Source organism: Megascapheus bottae, chromosome 2 (assembly GCF_031878675.1).
Source record: "Megascapheus bottae isolate mThoBot1 chromosome 2, mThoBot2.hap1, whole genome shotgun sequence".
NCBI lineage: Eukaryota > Metazoa > Chordata > Mammalia > Rodentia > Geomyidae > Megascapheus > Megascapheus bottae.
In genome coordinates this window covers 26,392,011-26,405,140 of record NC_143510.1, presented here as the reverse complement: position 1 = coordinate 26,405,140, position 13,130 = coordinate 26,392,011, and the positions used below count along the sequence as shown (strand labels likewise).

Sequence of the window (13,130 nt, the reverse complement as noted above, 5' to 3'; positions counted from 1 at the left end):
TTATTTCTATAATTAGGATGAAGCTTTCAATCAGCCAAATGACTTGGATACTTAACCATACAAAAAGTAATCTCATCTGAACTCATTTGAAAGTTAATACCATGAAATAAATTTCAGCATCATAAGAAATATTAAGAGGCTTAGTCAGAGTGATGTGCCAGGATATGAGAAATGCAGAATTCTTTTATCTATTTATTCATTTTTTTTATTTTGGTGTTAGTCCTAGGGCTTGAAATCAGTGATTGTTTGCTGTCCCTGGGCATTTTTTGTTTACGATTAGCACTTTACTACTAGAGCCACAACTCCCCTTCCTAGACTTTCCTTTCCTGACTATCTTGAGTGATAGCCTTGAACAACAAGAAAAATTAGGGGCCAGGCCTAGAGTTCAAACACCAGGACTGCCAGAGAGAGGGGAGGGGAAAAAGGATGGGGAGGGGGAGGGAGTAGAGAGAGGGAGAGGGAGAGAAGAGAGAGGGAGGAGAGAGAGAGAGAGAGAGAGAGAGGAGGAGGAATGGAGAGGAGAGGAGAGTTTTAATGTTGGAGATATTAGTAACATGGAGTCTGAAAAGCACTTGATCTGTATTTATAATATCTGAAGTACAGTGATAGAACAAACTAGCTACGACTGCTGATGTAAAGTGTGTTTAAGGTATAGAATGCAGCGAAGGCATGTGTGTGCACACTAGCACACATGTACAAGTGTGCATACCCGCACTCTTTCCATTTACTTTTTTTTTTTTTTTTTGCCAGTCCTGGGCTTGAGCTCAGGGCCTGAGCACTGTCCTTGGACTTTCTCAAGCTAGAGCTCTACCACTTGAGCCTCAGCACCACTTCCGGCTTTTTTTCTATGTATGTGGTACCGAGGAATCGAACCCGGGTCTTCATGCATGCTAGGCAAGCACTTTAACCACTAGGCCAAACTCCCAGCCCTCTTTCCATTTACTTTTACATATATATTTCCATTTGATCTTCCCCTCCCACCAAAGATGGCTTCTTTCTGATCAAACCACATCCCTTGTCACATCCCTTGCCACATTGTCTGACTTATTTTGCCATCACTTGACTTCATTTAGAAGTGAAAATGTATGTGAGCGCAGCCATGTCCTCTGGATCCTTTTATCCAGTATTCCTAGTTCATTTTGTTGCTTGAAAGGATTCCATTCTGTGAGCCACACCTTTACATATCCGCCTCTTCTGTCTGTGACCACTGAGATTTTCCCATTTTTAGTATAAGGTGCCATGGGTGTTCTTGTCTTTTGATGGATGAATGCATTCATTTCCTGCATGTATGTCTTCCAGGGTGAGCTCCCTGGGTCACAGAGTAGGCATTTAATTATAGTGTATTCTGCCAGTTTTCCCGTGTGGTTGGGCAATGATACATTTTTAACACATGAACAGAGTATATGTACCCGAAGTAGCATAGTATACATTATACCATTTGCTTGTGGTTTATTAATATTTAACATTTTCCAATGTATCACATTAAGTCAGGCAGTAAAACTTGGCCTACTCATGTACTGGTTGAGAATGAAGGTGAAAGAAGTTGAAAAAATATTTATTAGCTTAAAATTCCATTAAAAAGTTCAGCTCTATAGAAGAACATTAAATAATTGGAAGTTAATAAATTCTGCCATTGGTTGAATATTCCTTTCTTCAGAATGTTATGAAGTAATGTTTGGATATTAAAATTAATTAGCAGTAATTTAGAAAAAATCTCCTAAGAAACTTGTTTTTCTTTGGTTCCACAAGAATACATTGTTCAAAGCAGATGCATAAAACAGGATTGTGATTTGGACTAAGCATATTGTTCTGTTGAATAACTGGAGTTTATTCCTCCTACGCCTGATTAAAAATAACATCTTCATGGCCAAGACCCATGCCATTATTTTTCTATCCATTTTTATTTTGCTCTTATAAAGCCTATCAACTGTTCTCCATTTTTATTCTGTTCATAAAGCTATGAAATATATTTATATATTTTTCATGTGACCAGGGAATTGTCTAATTTGCTTTCACTGTAATTTGCTTGCTTCCAATTTCTTTTGGAAGGAAAATGTTTATCTATTTGCAAGGGATAGAAAACCACAGAGCATTAAATTTCTGTGCAGAGACATGGTTCCTGCAATGGAAAATCCCACACAGAGGTCTCCTGTCTCTTGCTTCTGAATATAAAATAAACTTTGTTTTTGCTTTTATGTTTTTCCTTCTCTTTTAGTTATCTCAAGGATCTCCAGAACCAATTGAGCCCAACTTTTTTACTGCAGATTACCATTTATTACCTCATTCATCTGAAGGAAACAGTTTGTCCCTAAATGACCGAACAGGTAATGGTTATTAATATGGGTAAACCTGGCTTAAACCCACACATGCACATGTGGCCCATGCAGACACACAGAGTTTTAATCATATTTCTAAAACAGTATCTTCATCTTAAAAGGAAATTGTAGCTTATTTTTGTTCTCATATGGCCATAGCTGAAAGGGATATATAGTAACAACTTACAGATTCCCTGAAATTTATCTTTCCAGCTGTGCCCAGCCTTGATCATTTATTAATACCATCAACAAACAGTAGTAGTTGTGTGTGTTAGCTCATTTCTTTTTATTGCATCTTGCTTATGTGATGATAATGAGAGGTCAAATGTTCCCAAAGCTTCTAGTTAAGAAGCAGAAATGGGAAGCTTAAATTTTCAAAGTGGAGAAGACCTGTAACTTACCTGAAGAATATGCACTGGATTAATTTCATTCTTTTATTTCAGGCATAAATTTCATATAGGAAGGAAGAGTAGACAGATGACAGGAATAAGCCTGGGAAATTGAATGCTGTATGCTGAGACTCAACTTACTCAACCATTTTGTAGTTGTAACCTTCTTCCTCTACCTCTCCGTTTCCCTCTCCCCATCTTCCTCTCCCTCCTCCCTCTCCCCCATCCCTCCTGCTCCCCTCCTCTCCCCTCCCTTCTCTCCCCTTCCCTTCCCTACCCTCCCAGTCAAGCAAGCATTTGCTGAACTTTCAGTCCAGCATTTTTTACTCATCAATTGCAGGCTAAATTCAGGCCAAAAAAAGTAAAAGTAAATGAGAATGCATCTCTAAAGTAAACAGCAAAAGGCAGGGCTGGAGGCATGGCCCAAGGGCTTATGACATACCAACTATAAGCATTTGCCCTATTTTCACTGAAATAGGAGTAATAATTGACAACAAAGTACATAAAAATGATGTGAAACCAATGTCAAATGTTCTATAATTTATCTGTTGCAGATATACCTACTAGCTTTGATTTGGAAGAGGGGATAACGTATGAACAAATGCAGGTGAGCATTTTGCAGCACCTCAGAATGCTTTGGTTTTGTTGCCTTTAATTCAATACTAACTTAATTGTATGTTTAAATTTTAGAATGTGATTGAAGAAGTCCTAGAGGAGAGTGGCTATTACAATTTTACATCTAACAGGTGAGATCTAGAGTTTGTTTTCAAATGTGGAAAATGAAGTGTGCTCATCAGATAGCAGCTGTTCTCTGTCCTTATTTCTGGAAGGTATTTTCTCTTAAAACTTTCCTTTTAAACACATTTATAAAATACCTTTGTTTACTAGATACATATTGCACATCTTTTTTTTTGTGGACACAGCTGTTACTGAAACAAAGAGTGATCATGTAGTAGTAATTGGCTTCCATAAAAATATTGAGTGTATGGGTTGGGAGTTTGGTCTAGTGGTAGAATGCTTACCTAGCATGCTTGAAGACTCCAGTTCGATTCCTTGATACCACATACATAGAAAAAGCCAGAAATGGTGCTGTGGCTCAAGTGGCAGAGTGCTAGCCTTGAGGAAAAAGCCCAAGGATAGTGCTCAGGCCCTGAGTTCAAGCCCCAGGACTGGCAAAAAAAAATTGAGTGTAATTAAATGGGAGAATATTTCTAGATTGGACTGTAAAATTAAATATTTATCTGTTCCATTCTTAGAAGATCTGGAAACTCAGATTCCTGTTCACTAAAATCTAGTAGAATGCTAGAGAAAAGGAAGACTCACCACTGCGAGATATGTCAAAGTTAAGGGCCTTTGCTTTTAAGTGTAACCATTTGCTTCAATTTACTGGGGATAAAATATACTCTTATCCATTTCAATTTGGTTCTGTATATATATATATGTTTTTTTTAAAATTTTGCCAGTCTTAGGGCTTAAACTCAGGCCTAGGTGGTATCCTGAGCTTTTCTGCTCAAGGCAAGCACTCTTCCACTTGAGTCACAGCTCTACTTCCAGATTCTTTTGGTACTTAATTGGAGATAAGAGTCTTATGGATTTTCTTATCTGGGCTGGCTTAGATCCACGATCCTCATAGCTCAGCCTCCTGAGTAGCAAGAATTATAGGCGTGTGCCACTGGTACCCAGCATTGGATTCTTATAGTTTCAATATTAGGCACGGTGTTGGCATAATTTGAGTGCAGGTTATTTATTTGTGAGGTGATTTCAGGAAGCAGTGGTAGTTATTAAAGGTTTCATTATCAATCAAATTTTAATTGTGTGTTATGAGAGTTTGATCCCACTTGGAAGCTCTACAGTCAATGTAGAACTTATACTTCAGTTTCCCAACTCAGAGAGAGAGGGAGCCAGGATAGTTATCCCCTGGTCACTCTAAGTAATTAAGGCAGATTCCCAAGAAGTGTTGATTCCTTGGTATTTCTGGCCCTTTGTAAAAGGTGGACAGAAAAGGTTCTGGGCACCAGGGATAGCCTCAGGAAAAGAAATGAGATACTTGGGCTGGGAGTTTGGCCTAGTTGCTAGAGTGCTTGCCTAGTATGCACGAAGACCACAGTTCGATTCCTTGTTAGCACATACATAGAGAAAGTCAGATGTGGCTCAAGTGGTAGAGCTCTAACCTTGAGAAAGCCCAAGGACAATGTTCTGGCCCTGAGTGCAAGTCATAGAACTGGCAAAAAAATAAGATACTGGGCAGTTAGGAATCAGACAAGTATATTTTGAAGTGGTGTGGATGAGAGGATTCCATCAATGGCTATTCAGAAGAGCCATGGTGGCTTTTCCAAGGAGTCACTCATAAATGAATTATCAGATGGGTTGATGAACTGAAAGCATCTGCACACTTAGCTCCTGTGGCTCAAGGTTATTTGAGAGGTGCCGTGCAACCTGGATCATGATGTTTAGGTTAGTTCAGTCTCCAGTGCTTGCCGCTCTCCCTTCTCTTATTTCAATGAATTTTTTTTCCTATGAATCACACCAAGATTATTTAACTACTTGTTCTTTTGGCTTGCTAATATATTTCCAAAATACAACTTTCACAAATTTAGCTCTGTTGTGATTCGCAACTGCAGAGAAATGATGAGTAATTCTATCTTGCAAAGATATATTATTAATAGAAATGACCATTTCTACAAACATTTTCCTCCCACCATTCCTGGAGTCATTTTTCAGTTTTCTCTTTCTGCTCAAGTGCTGAGCATTCTCAGCTTATTGTGGATAACATATCTTTCCTTTCTCTCTCTCTTTCTTTCTTTCTTTCTTTCTTTCTTTCTTTCTTTCTTTCTTTCTTTCTTTCTTTCTTTCTTTCTTTCCTTCTCTCTTCCTTTTGTGCTAGTCCTGGCTTTGAACTCAGAGCCTGCACACTGTCCTTGGGCTCTCTCAAGGCTAGAGCTCTACCACTGGAGCCACAGCACCATTTCTGGCTTTTTCTATGTATGTGGTAACTGAGGAATTGGCCCCTGGTCTTGGTGCATGCTAGGGAAGCACTCTTACCACTAGGCCAAACTCTCAACACACATGTCTCTGTTTCTTGATTCTCAACATCTGATTTCAGGTACCAGCCAAGGGGCTGGTAGTGGGGCCAAAGTAACTGTTGTCATTTTATATGCATTTCCACAGAGGGTCAGCATCAAGGTTGAGGAAAATCAACTAGATAGCAATGAAACACTAGGTAAGGTCAAGCTTATTTTTGGAATCATTGATATATTAAGGCACCTCTCTAGTTTCTTCCCTAACTAAATGTAAACTCTACAATCTAAATTGGGGATTTATCAGTCCCTAATGGCTTCATGATTGGCCAGATAATGTGTACATTATCTGAAGTGATAGTACATAGCAATAAGGTTGAATAATGAGGTTACTATGGACGTACTTTTTTGCATATGGTGCTTAGCTAGTTTCACTTAATAATGTTTTGTGCTGCTGCTGCTGCTGCTGCTGATGATGATAGTGGAGGTAGGGTGGGGGTGGTAGTAGTGATGGAGAAGTGTGTGTTAAAAAATAACATACAGGGTAATAGGAATCTACATTGAACCAACTTTTTGTTTTTGTTTTTGTTTTTGCCAGTCCTGGGCCTGGGCTCAGGGCCTGAGCACTGTCCTTGGACTTTCTCAAGGCTAGAGCTCTATCACTTGAGCCTCAGCACCACTTCCGGCTTTTTTCTGTGTATGTATGTGGTACCAAGGAATCGAACCTGGGTCTTCATGCATGCTAGGCAAGCACTCTACCACTAGGCCAAACTCCTGGTCCCTGAACCAACTTTTATAACTTTATTTCCTCGTGGCTGACAAACCTAGGAATGCAAATGTAGCAAAGACTACTTGGAATTGGTGTTTATTTTGTCCCATAAAGGATTATTAGTTCCAATTGAATTCATAGTTTAAGAAATACTAATAAGGGTGAATTTTGAAAAAAAAACCATGAGACTGTTTCCATTGGAATAAAGATAATTTTCTTACTTGTGATTTATGTACTTATATACCTGAGCCACTGCTTTGAAAATGAATCCATAAATGGAAATATTTGTGACTCCAGGGAACTGTCTGAATCTTCTAGGTACCACTCCTACCCATGGGGGAGCAAGAATCACCCAACCAAAAGATGAAAACACTGCATTGGGAATGGACTTGGTTTCCCCAGTGAAGTTCAAGTTCTGGACTTCAGCCACCACTGCAAGATGCCCAAGGACTGGATGTTGCTAAAGGATGTGGAAGAGGAACAACAACAAACTTCTATGGGGCCTGCAAAACCTTTATCTGGGGATACTGTTGGGGTGGAGTGTGGACCGTCGCCTTCATGGCTTAGGGGCCTCCATTCTCACTATGCCTATATATACGATGGCAGGGCTGTCATTGTGCTTCTGGGAGAGAATGCTGCAGACTGGATGGGAGGAGGTGGGGGTAGGGGCAGAAGTAGTGGAGCTCACAGCACTTTCCTCCATATTTTTTTTAAACTTGCATTTTTCAAAGGAACTTTTTATACTCAGGATTGCTAAAGCTATTTTTTTGAAAGTATCTAGCCTTCCATGTATAAAACCAAAAGTTTTAGCTAAAGAAAATTACAGCACCTAGAAGTGATATATTGGGTGATTTGCTGTCCCTCTCATTTAAAAAAAAATTTAAAAGAAAACCTAAACTGAGTGATTAAACAAACAAACAAAAGGATTGGTTCTCACTAAACCACTTGGGTGCTAGTGGTCTTGAACCATGCTACAATGTAGACAGTATTTACAACCTTGCACAGCATCTGGGAAACTGTCCAATTGTCAGCTTTATGTTAGACTAGTAGAATATCTTAATGTACAGTGTTTATATGTCTATATTTATATATGTATATGAGTAGGGGGCATGGAGGCTTAGATTGATGCTTTGCCGATAATCAAACTTTGAAGTGCACTTTAGAGAATTCATAGAATCTATGAAAGCTGGAACATTCCGTCTTCTTAATCCCCTTATTAAAATTACTTACATTTAAAATAAAATTTTTGTTGTGTGCAGACCTGAAAGGAAAGCAAGCTGTATGATAACATATAAATTCCTTCTTTGCCCATTGAGATAGCCCAAGGGAAGAGAAATCAGAGTGTCAACAGCTTTACATCTTTATGCAGGAAGAATTTATGATGAGAATTTGTTACATTCTTATTAAGGTAAAACTGGATTCTCTTCAACTGGCTTCTTGTTCTTCTGGGACACTGTCAAGAGAGAGCCCTTCAGGTCAGTCATACTTCACAACGTGTCCTCCTGAAGAATAATTTATTCTATTTTATTAGTCATCTGGAAGCTGATACTATGCATAATTTAGCATGATCAGATAAGATTTAGTTTGCTATATTTATAATAGTTGAAACACAATGTAACATTTCTCTACAATATGTAAACATCTTTCTGTGAATTCTATGCAATTTTTAAAAACTTAGTGTATTTAACACTTAAATGATAACCAAATTTCTCTAATCATGCATGAATGCCTTTGGGGATTTCTGATGAATCAATCTTTGTCTTTAAGCCAAAATAATAACGAAAGTACATGATAAGTTTAAGTAGTAGGATGCGAATACAAGAATGAAAATCTTTTGTTCAGCTTTTAAACCAGTTCTATCTATATATGAAGTTCATCCACAAAACTGAAAGGTTGTTGATTTACCCAGGGGAAAATCTGATTTCTCTTCTAACTTACTTGCAATGTGTTCTGTCCTTCCTTATACTTTTTAATGGAGAGAAGAAGTAGGTTTCTTACCTGCAGGAGGCATGGACCTGGAGGGTCACAGATGATTCTAATTGAGCCAGAAGCCCATATTTAGAATAAAATAAACTACGGGGGCAAAACAGTCAAAATGTCTTTGAAATGATAATATTTAGTCAACCCAACTGCCTTTGGATGTCACTTCTTCATAAGAAAAATAATAATTTGTGTTAGGTGTTTTGAATGTGTTCAGTTGACTGCTATTGACCAGTCGGGGAACAAACAGCTTGTATTTAACTATTTTAGAATATAAGAATGACATTTATTATGCTAGAAGCCAGTAAGAATGAACAAAAATAAGCAAATGAACATCCTTTTCCACTGAGTATTCTGACAGATATATTGCTTTGCTAAATTAATGAAGGTGCTGTGTTTGTGTTCTCCTTCAAACTGTATAATCAGCAAATCCCTGTCCCCCCCGGGGTAGGTCAGGTCTCTGGAAAAAGTTGGGCATGGCAAGAGAATCATGTGTGTAGGAGTCATGTCCCAGCAGTGAAACCGACTTTTCAAACTTCAGACAAGGAGTACCTTCCCCCATAACCAAACAAGAACGCTCATTTTGTTTTGGTCCCCTGAACTGTCTTTAGTCCAAAGAAGTTGTTACTTGAGCTTAATCAGCCTGAAGATCTTTTCTTGATTGCATTTCACTTTTTCCCCTTTTCTCTTGTGTAATTTTTGCAATGAAATCCCTGTGACTTCCCTGAATCTCTTAATTCCCAGAGATGGGAGTATTTGTACAAAATAGAACTGGAATTAGTCTCTTCAGAAAAACTTTTGATCCACAAAAGTTTCAGTTAATCATGTTTGCATCCACCAGCTCTAGCTGATTACCTGTATTCGAAACATTCATTTGTTTCTTAAAAGCAAAATATTACAGTCTCGGGAAACTGACTATAGCAAGAATATTTGCTTGCTAGGGTATTTTTGTTTTTAGTTTTGTCTTGTTCCAGATGTGTAGTTTTTCAGTGAAGAGGTCTTCAGGAACAATATATGGGCCAGTAACTAGTTGTGGATGAATTAATTTCCCAGAATTAGAGAAATGCGGCTTGAGGTTTATATGGACATTTGTATTACATTGGGCTGTGTGCTCTGTTTTGACATTCCAAAGAACATAATGAAGAATCATTCTTAGGGGATGAGTTTATAGGTCAGTGGTAGAGTGTTTGCCCTATAAACACAGGGCCCTGAGTCTGAACTACATACATATCACAGAAACTCAAAAACTAATCAGACAAAAAAGAAGCACATGAGATTTGCTCAAATGATATGTGACTAATAGCTAAAGTCTAAGCCAGGCATGGTAGGCTTGTAATTCCAGCACTCTGGGGTTTGTGGCAGAAAGATTGTGAGTTTAAGGCCAGTGACTCCCTGTCATAGAAAGGGATGGTGGGGTGGGAGAGAATATGATCTTGTATAAGTACCACATGCTGTTTTGGTGTTCAAAAACACACACACGGGACTGGTAGATAATGTATAGTGTCAGCAATAGCCTAAGTTAATCACCACTCGTATTTAAGATGTGTGAAGGCAATAATATTAATCAATTCTATCAGTATTAATATGAATAGAAACAATATTCCTCTTTCTGATTTGCTGAGTATATGTGAATTGCTCCCCCTCTCCCCCCCTCAAAAAAGGGTAAGAAATCATACGTCGTAAATACTGATTGCACTGTGTTCCTTTAGAGATACTTTTAGCTCCAGTCTAAGGCAAGCAGGAAAAATTGTTCTTAAGCAACTGTAGTATTTGCTGTTTATTTATTTTTTTTTATGATGGTATTACTCATGAACCCTGAAATCAACTGGAAAGGCAATGTAGGGCAAGCTGTGCCAAGAGCAGCGCCCTGGAGATGTAGCTGGTAAGGATGGGTGGTATCACATACTGGCCTTGGTAAATCTGTCCAGATGTGAACATGCTTCATGTTCAACAATTATACGAGATTATAAGTGCATATACTTACTTTATATATATATACTTATATAGCTTTTTAGAGTCTATTAACTGTCTTTCAGTGGGAAATGACATAGTTTTGAACAGATACTTTCAGTTGAAATATGTTGCTAATCTCTGCTTACCCTTAAATGCTATTTTTCATTTTGATAGGAAGATGGATGTCTCAGGGAAACAAAGCGAAGTTAAAGTAATTCTTCTGTTGCCCGTACAGTTCAATTTCACATTAGCAGAATCACCACTGTTGATTCCAGTTATTGTTACTTTGAGAGTTGCAAGAGGGACAGGAAGATTTTATGATTTTGATCGGTTGATGGATGTTTTGCCATCTTACATGTTCCCTGAGGACAACAACTAGTTTTACATATGAAGATGACACACTATAAAATTGTAGTAGCATTCTTAATATGAGAGATATGCTGGCTTCTTTAAAAAAGTCTTTTAAGTAGTTGTACAAAGGGGTCTCAAATTCATGTCACTTTGAGTATGATGTATCTTAATCAGTGTAATCCCTCCCATAATTCTCTCTGTTTTTAACGATATGTATACAGCATCCAACTGATAATATAGAGAAATTAAATGTAGTGTATTGGTTATGAGAAATGAACTCCACTTTTAATTGAAAAGTGTGTTACTCATTCCAAAATGAGAAGCTGTTTTTTTCCCCTCTTCTTCTGTTTTTTTTTTTTAATTTTATTTTATTTTCAGGGTGATATATAGAGGGGTTACAGTTACATTCCTATGATAGTGAGTACATTACTTCTTTTTTTCCATGTATTTTTTATTGTAATTAATAGAATCCCCTCTTCTTCTGTATTGAGGATGTCTATTTGGTATGGGCCCAGCTACTGTATCTAGAAATAGAAAAAGTACTTTAGAGCAAAAACAAAATTGCTCAAACATTGCCATTTGGAGGTACAAAGATAGATGTTTTATCTTCCTGGAAAATTATGGCTAACTACCATTTTGACAGATAATCAACAAGTCCAGATGTGTGTTTGGAATTGCTATGATGAGTTCACAGATTAGTTGAAGTCTTTCTAGTTATGTGAAGAAAACAAATAAACTTGTATAAACAGGGACGGAAGTATAGCCTAGTGGTAGAGTGCTCATCTAGCATGCACAAAGCCCTGGGTTCGATTCCTCCATACCACATACTCAGAAAAAGCCAGAAGTGGCACTGTGGCTCAAGTGGCAGAGCAATAGCCTTGAGCAAAAAGTGTCCAAGGACAGTGCCCAGGTCCTGAGTTCAAGCTACAGAACTGGTAAAAACCAAAATAAAACAAAACAATCTATGAAAACATATTGAAGTCAGCACTTGAAGTAATAAACAGAGAAGAAAAATTTTAAGAGTATGAAGGTCACATACATACAAAAATTATATTTGTGTGTGTGTGTGTGTGTGTGTGTGTGTGTGTGTGTGTGTGCGCACGCGCACGTGCATGAGCGCTTGTATTGGGACTTGAATTCAGGGCATCATATTTCCTGAGCTATTTTATTCAAAGCTGATAATCTACCACTAGAGCCATACCTTCACTTCTGGCCTTTTGCAGGTTAATTGGAAATAAGAGTCACAAAGACTTTCCTACCTGCGCTGTCTTTAGCTGCAAGCCTCAGATCTCAACTCCTGAGTAGCAAGGATTATAGGTGTGAGCCACTGGCACCTGGCTAAAAATGATATTCTTAGCCAATGGTTTAGAATGCCACTGGGGTCAGGACCCTATATATATATACACATATATATACACGTATAAATACATATATATATACATATATTTATGAAGACTCTAAGGTTTTGCTCTCAGTGTTTAACTCATACCTAAGTAAGTTTTGGAGGAAATGAAGCTGGTTTATGGGATGCAACGGAACACACGAAGTATCTGCCCAGCCCTGCATTGAGGAAAGTGAATAACTTCAGTATTTGTCCAGGAAGTCTTCATTGTTAAAGATGAACCAGATACCTTGCAAAAGAGTGAGTAGATTCCCAAATTAAAACAAAATTATTTGAGAGGCCAGCGCCACTTGCACAAACTATCTATCAGCTGCCGGAGTGCAGTGATGGGCTCTGTAGGGTAATTTCTTGGGTGAACCCTACATCCTTAGTGTGACATTGTCACTGGACTGTCAGCAGGGCCCTGTCACAAGGAAGGTGGCCACCCAGAAAAGTAGTCAAATGCCCCAAGTACAACTCAGTAACATGCTGGTTAGGGCAAGATCCTTAGGAAAAGCCAACACACCCCTCAAAGCATACACACACTTTGTGGTGTGTGTGTGTGTGTGTGTGTGTGTGTGTGTGTGTGTATTTGGTATTCAACTCAAGATATGGCACAAAACAATACCAAACATGTGCTCTACCATGCAGCTGTACTCCCAGCATCAAAGGGGCCTTTTATCCGTCTTTCCTTCAGTGTATTTGTCCTCAGGGTCCCATGTTTTCTTCCCTGTCTTCCAGTCATGGCCATAAGAGGCCATGTTGTCTAACAAGGAAAACATACAAGAAATTTGCAAGGAATTTCAATGGATAGATACAGGCTGCTTTGAATATGCTTGTGTTTAGCTTGGTTAAAAAAGAAACATTGCAAGGTGTTTTAGTTGCTTACAAGCAACCAGTTGATAAATAGATTATGGAAACATCTCATCATTTTATCTCCCAGACTGGGAAATAGAAATCATTTAAAAAAGCAAT

The 13,130-nt window shown here is 38.3% G+C and overlaps 1 protein-coding gene across 6 annotated transcripts in view; it reads left to right on the top strand.

Annotated features, from left to right (window-relative positions):
* Nek10 (NIMA related kinase 10) overlaps nt 1-11,865 on the top strand; it is a 134,265-nt gene extending 122,400 nt beyond the window's left edge. For 3 of the 6 annotated variants that reach the window (XM_090322485.1, XM_090322467.1, XM_090322478.1), the window contains 4 exons: nt 2,216-2,324; nt 3,259-3,311; nt 3,395-3,450; nt 6,809-8,007. In XM_090322485.1, coding sequence (XP_090178611.1) covers nt 2,216-2,324; nt 3,259-3,311; nt 3,395-3,450; nt 6,809-6,857 — 267 coding nt within the window. In that variant the 3' untranslated portion in view covers nt 6,858-8,007. Of the gene's footprint in view, nt 1-2,215; nt 2,325-3,258; nt 3,312-3,394; nt 3,451-5,872; nt 5,925-6,808; nt 8,008-10,597 lie in introns of those variants that run through there. The other 3 variants (XR_016533408.1, XM_090322493.1, XM_090322499.1) reach the window with 3 other exon arrangements.
* The last annotated feature ends 1,265 nt before the right edge of the window (nt 11,866-13,130 follow it).